Genomic DNA, 9,655 nt, shown 5'->3' with positions numbered 1-9,655 from the left:
AAATTTTGAAATTGTTCCTGCGCTTCGCAGGAAGGGAAGTGAACTGACACCGGTATTTCTGCTTGTCTCCTTTAATAGTGTAAATATCTTCTCGTTTTGAAGGTTGTCGCGTCTTGAGGATAGCCATGCAAGTCCTTTCCTGGAAAGCGGAAATACTTTTTAATTAAACGGTTAGATTGTAAGAAAATAATGAAATAAGCTGAGCCGTTTTCAATTAATACTTATTTAATATTTTAGTTAATTAAAGTTTAAGAGTGTATAGATCCAGATGTATTTAAAATTCTGAAATGATACGAAAATTTAAGATCCATAGTTTCGGATCGTTGGAATTAGAGTGGCATCACATTGAGTAACTTGCTCTGAATTTACATGTTTTTTATTTATAAGAAACTAGTACTAAGATGGCCAAAAATTTGAGAGAAATATTTGTACCAGACGCAAGAAAAATAAAGAAACTGTAAAATTTTATCTTTTAAAAGTCCAAAAGTTTTTACTTTCTTGATTTTTCTTTGGAAAAAATAGCATACTTTGGATTTTGATTTTCATGGGGTTTTTCGTGACGATCTGCGTTTATATTCTTCCAAAAATTTAGTACTTCGTGCTGATCCAAGTTTTTTATGAAAGTACGTGTAGCTGTTGCATCTATAAAAAGGTAGTTCTAAGTGATAAGCTTTACAGCTGAGTAACGTTAGGTCATATAGTTACGTTGAAGTGAATTGGTGATATTCTCAACAGCAGGGCCGCTGAGAGGGGGGCAAATTACCCCAGGGGCTTTGAGTCTAGGGGTCTTATAAAGTAATGAATTCTGTTTTCAACGGAATTAATCAACAGTAACAGAATTACGCGTATAAAATAGAGCGTTTTAAACTATTGCAAGAAAATTGATGAATTTAAGCTTACAGCAAAGATATGGTCGCAAAAATGTTCTGCTTACTTCGCTCGCAGGGGCCTCATCTTTAGCTTTTGCCCCAGCTTTTGCTCCAAAAACTCTTGGCGGCCCTGCCCAACAGGACCAGATGCTCATGCCGACAAGCTACAGGTCTCGGGGGCCGGGGGGTGACACACCTATCACCCCACTTCACTGCTCCCACTGCTGTCAGGATCTCATTTCACATTTTTACAAGTGCAATCACTTATTTTAAACTTTGGCCTAAAACGTAAGCTGGATGTCTCGAGGTTGTTCACAGTTAATAATGCAGGTAAAGGTTCCTATCAGCAAAGTTTGCAGCCCTGTGGTTTCAGCAGGCCAAATATGAACATTTTGCCGAGTTGACTCTTCTAAGCAGAGTAGTTTTTGGGGATTATTTGTTATAAATTCATTAAGAAGTGTTATTAAATGATTGATGAGTGTTTGCATTTTGGTGGGTTCAACACACCCGTCTATATTAACAAAAAAACTTCATCCCATAGCCCGGAAAACATGGTGGTCATATGAAACAATAGAAATCAGAGTACCACGCCCAAACGCCGCCCTAATTTCATTGTTTTCCAAGGAATGGTTTTAGAACGTGAGGAAACTGTCCGGAGGATTTTATAGGCTCTGTTTAATCTTTTTTGCTAATTTTTTATCTTAGATTTAGCAAACGTTGTAGGCCTAGATTTTTATTATTAAAATGGAGAACTATAAAGCAAGTCCTAGATATTCAACTTTACTGTCAAATAGATAACTATTTGAATTTAACGCAGGTTTTTCAAATACATTTTGTTTGCAGCAGGTCATTGCGAAAGTCCAACCTATGACATCTTGGTCGAATGAAATGATCTTTGATTTCCAGTTAAAAGGACATCAAAGTTCCCTTCAATAATTCCAAAGGTTGTTCGACTCTCAGCCCTCCCGTCCTTCCTTGTTTGGTGTCGCCATCACCGTTTCTTCCTCTGTCAACCTTTGATTTCTCCCTGGTTTGCCTCTTTAGAACAGCGATGTTTGCATTGTAAAACATGAGAATTACGCCCGATATGTGCTGATAGGCAAGCCTTTTCAGGAAATTTAGATTTGAATAATTGTTGGATTGCTTGTTGGGAAACAGTTGCTTGTTAGCAGGGGTCATCCCCTTCCTTTGCGGCTCATGATAATACCAAATATGGGCATTACGGCTTCTAAAAGGTGTGTCTTGCTACTTTAAAGCTCGTACATTTCCCAGTCCAAGGTACTTTACTCTTAGTTGCTTTGACGCGAACAACTCTTACCAACCGAACGCAAGGCCCTCACAAAGACAGCCATAATGGGTGATGAAGAAATTGCAGCACTTGTTGTAGATAATGGATCTGGTATGTGCAAGGCTGGCTTTGCAGGAGACGATGCTCCAAGGGCCGTGTTCCCATCAATTGTTGGTAGGCCTAGACATCAAGGTGTAATGGTTGGTATGGGACAGAAGGATTCATACGTTGGTGATGAGGCTCAAAGCAAAAGAGGTATCTTGACACTAAAATACCCAATTGAACACGGAATTGTCACAAACTGGGATGATATGGAAAAGGTAAAAGTTTTTCTGATTCAAACAAAGTTGTTTCCTTAACCATTATCTCTGGTTGCTAAGTATGTTGTCCCACAGAGCCATGTTCTCTTTTCATTTCCGTCTTTTGTTGTATGCAACTGTGGTTCAATTAGACTTAATAATGTGAATATAATCAGAGGAGAGTCATATTGCTTGAAAAGAACAAGGTTTAAAGTGTATTTATTTGCAAGATTTTGCAATACTTATTTTAGGGTAAAGTTCAATATATGGTTATTTTGGTGTCTTTAGGATATTCTAGTTTCAAATATGTGGTATTGGTTTGTTATTAACTATTCAATTGTTTCTGTGCGACGAACAAATTACATCAAAGTTTCTATCCTCGTTATTCGTATTCGTCCCCTACCCGGAAGTTCCTGCAACTTTGGACTTGGCCGTTACATTGGGTCTTTTGAATCAGAAAATGCTGACAGAATAAGGGGAACTCCGCAAAAGCACGTAAATCCGGGCTCGGCTTGAACTTTGTATTAAACCTGTTAACGGGTCTAAAAACCTGTTACTTTCACCACAGGAATTCGTAGGATTCCCTTAGCAGAGAGCTGAATTTCAAGGGAGTGTCAAGTTTGTATTGGTCAGCAGGACACGGAAGTCTGTTCAATCTTTTGTTCAGTGCGCATAGTTTCCGGAAGTCAGCAATCTCTATCAAAATTAACAGGGCTATCTTTGTTTGGCTATTTCTACTAAGAGGTGCATTCCTAATAACTAGGAATAATGGGCTCTTAAGATTGTTTTGATACTTAAATAAACATATACCATTGTTGTCTTCAGCGATATCTTACACGAATTTATTCATGTTTAGATCTGGCATCACACTTTTTACAATGAACTCCGAGTCGCACCAGAGGAACACCCAGTTCTTCTCACTGAGGCTCCCCTCAACCCCAAAGCTAACAGGGAAAAGATGACCCAGGTAAGTGTCGTGTTTTTTTCATGAAGTACTTTGGATTATTTTCTTCTACATAAAGGCAGATTGCAGATGCTTCTAGGACTCCCACTTCCGTCTATGTTAAAACCTGTTGATTTTTTTATTCAACAATACTACTGTTGTTTTGATATACTGTGGTTGACCAGAGTCCTTAACAAAACTACCTTTAAAGAAAACTAACGAAAAACTCAAGTGTTGGCCTAAAAGTAGGCTTTCTCGTAAAAAAGATAAACATGTAAAAAACCCCTAACAAAGTTTCAATGCCTAAAACTGGATGTTTTTTAGGCATTTTCAGTACTGAGCCAGGTTTTGAGTTACATTTAAAAAATATGTGAAGTATGGTGTAGTCCCCCTCATAGATAGGACGTTTTCTGAATCTCGTTGGCTTATTTCTGCATCAATGAAAATTTGGTTTTCAACAGAACTCCAGTTACAAAAGGTTTAAAGGTGGTGTCATTCCCAGCTTAAGTGGGTGGGGCATTGTTTTCAACGTAGTAGGGCAGTATGGCAACCCGTCAATGCCTAGTAGCTACCTTTTCTGGGTGTTTTCTTCAGGTAGATAACTTGGAAACTCTTGAAATGCATCAAAGGTAGAAACTAAATTTGTGAACTGCTTTTATTAGCTACAAAGTGAAGAAATTATCCCGTTTTCCAGACAAACCATTTTTTAAGGCTTCATTTTCTTAGCTTTCCAAGAGACGGATTAGCCTGAAAATACCAGGCTTTGGTAAAGATTTATCAAGTAATCGATGCTTAATCCAACGTACCTCCAATTAGTTTATTCAGATCAGACCTTAAAATGTTTCCGTGGTGAATTAATGCCCATGGTAAGTCAGGTATTAGAATTGTTTCTAAGTTTTTGGTTTTCTAAAAACAATACTGGGCCGTCCTGTGTGGAAATTTCAACCTAATATGGAGACGAAGTTGAATTATCACATTGGACAAATATTTCACAACGTATAAAGGTTATGGGGAATCCTCCTTGGTTATATGGTTAGATAACACTCTGTGGCTCTTAAAGTACCTTGTGGAATTTAATTTCCCATAAATATGTATAGATAGCAGGTGTTATCTAAATTGAAAGCATGATTTATATTTATGCCATAAATTATATACTTATGCTATCCGTTTTTGCTAAATATGAATAAATAAAAATTGAATCTGTTTTTTACTCAAAGCTTCCATAGAATTGCAATTATTTTGCTAGAAATAATAACGACGTGGAATAGAGTGAATCACTTATTAGAAAATCGATTTTTTTTTAAATTGTTGCAAAAACAGTAAGTTTAAGAAATATATATTCAGATAGAAATGATATATGATATACACCATAAATGGGCGAGACCTGCCTAAAAAATTGCCCGACCCTTCTAGTTCTAAGCCCTCCATCCCCATGTGCTTAGTACAGTTTGACGATACTGCATGATTTATGAAATTTTCGTCTATTTACTTAATTCACTCATTCTTTGAAATCACCCCTAAAACTTTGTTTACCACCCACATTTTTAGTTAAAAAGGTCAGTGCCCTGTTGAACAACGAAAAGGAGTAGTCTTATCTTTTCCCCGTTGGTGATTTGCTTTCCTAATTTATTTGTTTTTTTGTAGATTATGTTCGAAACCTTCAACAGCCCTGCAATGTACGTCGCCATTCAGGCTGTCCTCTCATTGTACGCCTCCGGTCGTACCACTGGTATTGTCCTCGACTCTGGTGATGGTGTCAGCCACACTGTCCCAATCTACGAAGGTTACGCCCTTCCTCACGCCATCATTCGTCTCGACTTGGCTGGACGTGATCTTACCGACTACTTGATGAAGATCTTGACCGAGCGTGGCTATTCCTTCACCACCACCGCAGAACGTGAAATCGTTCGTGACATCAAGGAGAAGCTCTGCTACGTCGCCCTCGACTTCGAACAGGAAATGCTCACTGCATCCACCAGCTCAAGCTTGGAGAAGAGCTACGAACTTCCTGATGGTCAGGTGATCACCATTGGCAACGAACGATTCAGGTGCCCAGAGACCCTCTTCCAACCAGCCTTCATTGGTATGGAATCAAGCGGTATCCACGAGACTACATACAACTCCATCATGAAATGCGATGTCGACATCCGTAAGGACTTGTACGCCAACACCGTCTTGTCCGGAGGTACGACTATGTTCCCAGGTATTGCCGACAGAATGCAGAAGGAAATCGCTGCCCTCGCACCATCAACCATGAAGATCAAGATCATCGCCCCACCAGAGAGGAAGTACTCTGTATGGATCGGAGGTTCCATCTTGGCCTCGCTCTCCACCTTCCAACAGATGTGGATCTCCAAGCAGGAATACGATGAATCTGGCCCATCAATCGTCCACAGGAAATGCTTCTAAATCTAGGAACTGAAATATTGATTTTATAACAAATTTCCTCTAGTCGCTATGTTCATAGTGTATTGTCGTAACAATTTTTGTGAAGAAATTTAAGTAATTTCTCGTTTTTCTTCAATTCCCTGTCTGGCCTTAAATACATTATAATAGGAAGATTGAGATCTCAAAACCTTTGGAATGAATATGAAGATGAAACAGTAAGACAGGGAACTTTTCCTAACAAACTGGTGGAGAGGGTAACCGGAGGTTTTTCACTTGTTTCCACTTCCTTGGACCAATACCTTGAAATTTTGAAGGGTTTCCAAAAAAAATTCGCCCTAGATGTCACGTGATCGATGACGTAAATTTTAACGGTCAGAAAAAAATGGAAATCGTCAAATTTGAAAACAAACAACATCAATCGAAAGAGTATAAAAAACCGAACAAAAAAAGCTTAGAAACATATATCCTAAAATCAACCATTTAAAAACTATCACGTGTCAAAGTATTGATGACGTCACCATATGGGCAAGTCACAAGTACGGGAAATAAGTAATTTTCGCCATTTTTGGCCTCTTTTATTGATACTATTGTGTAATATCCATGTTGAGAAGATATGAGGCGTAAGTGGTTATGATGTTACAGTGGATATATAAAGGGTTAGGGCATAGAGTAGCCCCTAATGGTTAAGTTAATCAATTACTTGACTTTCGTCTAGTGTGGCACGTTTATATTTTCCAAAGTTTAAAGATTGAAATCTCTATCATTTGCAGGTGTAGATGAGCTACGCCAAAATTTTTCATATTATTTGGAAAAGTCTTGCTTATGTATAGAGGTGTCTTAGTTCTGGTGGGTAGTTTCCACAAAATGAGAATTATGCAGAAGATTCTAGACAAGAGGAACGCCTGTTTGAGATTTCGTCAATGATTGTTCGATGCAAGGGTCATATCTGAAAGTTCTGTAGAACTAATGACAGGCATAACTATTGGCCTACGAGAAAGTTTCAAATTAAACAGGGACATAATGTCAAGTAACAAGATTTTCAACATGAAGGGCTGAAGAAAGGCCAGAAAAGATTGCTTTGAAAGTTTTCTTTTTACTGCAACTTTGGAAACATAATTAAATATGGTCTCATCTCAGTGGTGGGACATATTTTAAGGGCACCTGAACCAAAGGGGCCCTCCAAATTGCTTCATGTCTATATTGTAAAGTATTCACGCAACTTCACCCCATTTCAATCACTTTTAACTGTCTTCAGCTGATCACTATCGCTTAACTGTCTTCTATATCTCAGTAACTCTAGTAAACAAGAGAGTATATATTTTCACATCTTCCTAATTGTGTTTCACGAGAATGTTGAAAAGAACTTTCTTGCATTCCATCATTTCTAGCAGAGGCGCATTCCGTCATTTTGGACACAGAATATTGACTATTTCATTTGATCGTGCTACTTTCTTTTGTTTTGCATGAGAATTGTCACCAAATCAATAACTACAGCATTATTGGTACGGTAACTGAACCTGTGAGGCCCCACTTGTCTTTTTCTTTCCTTAGTGAAAACTGCAATGACTAAGTTTCCATAAACAGTTGAAAAAGTCAACCAGGGCAAACTTCCTCTCTTGCATCATCTTCCCGAAGTGCACGCACATGTTGAAAATTATGTTACTTGACATTATGTCCCTGTTTAATTTGAAAGTTTTCTTAATTGGCGTGAGAATATCGGGTTTGACAAACATTATCATATTTGCAATGCGAATAGGGCCTTGGATTTCCTTAAATATGAATACAAATCATCTTATTTGAGCATTCGTGCCTTGGGACCCTATCTCTCCCTCAATTTTGTTGTAGGACTCGATATTATTATAATTTATGTGTTTATTCCTAACCTGGTTTCAATAATATATGAATAAATCTCATGTTCATTTTTTTAAGTCAGTTAATAATTTCAATGTGAGTTGCAAGCTATTTCTTGCTAACGCATTCACACTCATAAAACCCTATTATACTTTCTTACTTTTAGAGATAACTATTTTTAAATACCAATTGGCCGTAGATATACATCGGATAAACAAAAATTGGAAACTTCAAACAGAAAACTTTTAGAAAAAATACCTTTGAACAAAAACTTTCGAATGAATTTTCGAGAATTTCTGATTTCTTGATAAATTTTATTTTGATAAATCACGGAAAAATCAGATCTATAGGTTAACAAATCAAGCCTTTCAATATTTTCGTAAAAAGTGAGACATGGCGTTTACAAAATCAGTTTTTAAGGCAAGAGCCTCAAAATTTTCCAGTTCTAGAAAAAGTTGCGAGGAAACTGAGGCTTAGGTACTGTAAAAGTTTAGAATATAAAAAAACGAAGTTAAAAATAAATCTTTAAGATGGGGTAAATATTTTGCTAATGTTATTGAAAAAACAATGCTTTCATAATACGTAGCCAAACTTTTCTTCTGCAATCAAATATTGTCTCATGTCTAAGTTTACACGGAATTGAGTCTAATTCAAGATGGAGTGTAGCTTTTCTGCTCATACTGCACAATAGGTGTGTCGTCTTGATTTTCTTCTCTATCCAACCTTGCCTTCCATGACATTTAGGAATAAGACTAATTACAAAAATGATTTGTATTTATTGTTTGAGTTTAAGGAGGTCAACTTGCAGATCTTCCTACACATTTACAAAATAAACACAAAGCGTGCTTGACTGCCAATGCAAACTATTTCCCTCTGTTTACCATCTAAAGCCTTTCAACTATTTATGACTGTTTGCTCTTATCACACCTTCAGCGATTTTCTCGTCGTTTTACTCATTGAATATTTTAAGCTTTCTTTTGATTCATGTCCGCGTATTTATTCCGCCTGCGAACGTAATTGGCCCAAGGATAATTTCTGTGTCCGCTTAATCAGTGAGAGTGAATCCATCAAGGTATCAGACATTCGAGAAAGACGCTTTTTTGCAAATCCATACTCGCGGCAAATGAAAGAAAGCAAACTATTTACTATTTACAGTTTTCTTGATAGTCAGGAAATGGGCTGAATAATAGTAAAGATGTGAGCGTACTCATTTTGTTGGCGAGATTATAATAAAGTTACGCAAAACATATTAAAAGTCTATAACAAAAGAAAGCTAATTGTCAAAAGTTTCATTCAACTACATGTCAATAAAAATGGTAAATATAATTGATAAGATCCTGTTGGCTGTTGATCGCATTTAGGGTGAAGCCCTGAACAGCAATTTTATTCACAAAAGCGTGTACAGCTCTACCTGTATAACACGCCAACGGACATTTTGTGACAGACCGTTAAACAGTTAATTTATACAATTTCTCGTAATAGATTAGTGCTAGCGAACCATTTATCGTAACTGATCAAATCCTGCGAACCATTTCTCGTAACAGGTCAGATGTTGCGAACCATTTCTCGTAACAGGTCAGATCTTGCGTGCCATTCATCGCAACAGACCAGTTTTTGCGAACTTTGTAGCAACCACGTAGCTGTAGGTGTTGGCTAGGGGGGGCAAACTCGAGCAAGAACCATACCTCAGGGGGCCAGGCTTTAAAACAAGAAAACAGATATATAACAAACAGATATATTTGGACAAAATCAAGGTCTTGGAATTATTAATATGCCAAATTTTCAAAGTATCATTTGAAAGAACTGTAGCCAGAGGGGGCAAGCTGTTGTCAAAATTTTCATTTGGGGGGCACAGCCCCCCGTGCCCCCCCCCCCCCGTGCCCCCCCTGCAGCTACGTGGCTGCTTTGTAGGTATTCTACTAGATACAGGCAAGTGAATGCGTCAGCCTAATTCAAAGGGGATCTTTTAGATCCAATGCCATCTTTCTGCTTCCTTTGCATTTATTTAGAAAATGAC

The 9,655-nt window shown here is 37.7% G+C and overlaps 1 protein-coding gene across 1 annotated transcript; it reads left to right on the top strand.

The window, feature by feature from the left end:
- Positions 1-2,143: 2,143 nt before the first annotated feature.
- LOC135691782 (actin, non-muscle 6.2) lies at positions 2,144-5,905 on the top strand. The gene is made up of 3 exons (XM_065209753.2): positions 2,144-2,477; positions 3,313-3,423; positions 5,044-5,905. Exons 1-3 carry the CDS (start codon positions 2,223-2,225, stop codon positions 5,806-5,808), a joined length of 1,131 nt encoding a protein of 376 aa, XP_065065825.1. The 5' UTR covers positions 2,144-2,222; the 3' UTR covers positions 5,809-5,905.
- The last annotated feature ends 3,750 nt before the right edge of the window (positions 5,906-9,655 follow it).

Source organism: Rhopilema esculentum, chromosome 13, assembly GCF_057945365.1.
Source record: "Rhopilema esculentum isolate cy_ngs chromosome 13, ASM5794536v1, whole genome shotgun sequence".
NCBI lineage: Eukaryota > Metazoa > Cnidaria > Scyphozoa > Rhizostomeae > Rhizostomatidae > Rhopilema > Rhopilema esculentum.
This window is presented reverse-complemented; position numbering and strand designations above follow the sequence as displayed.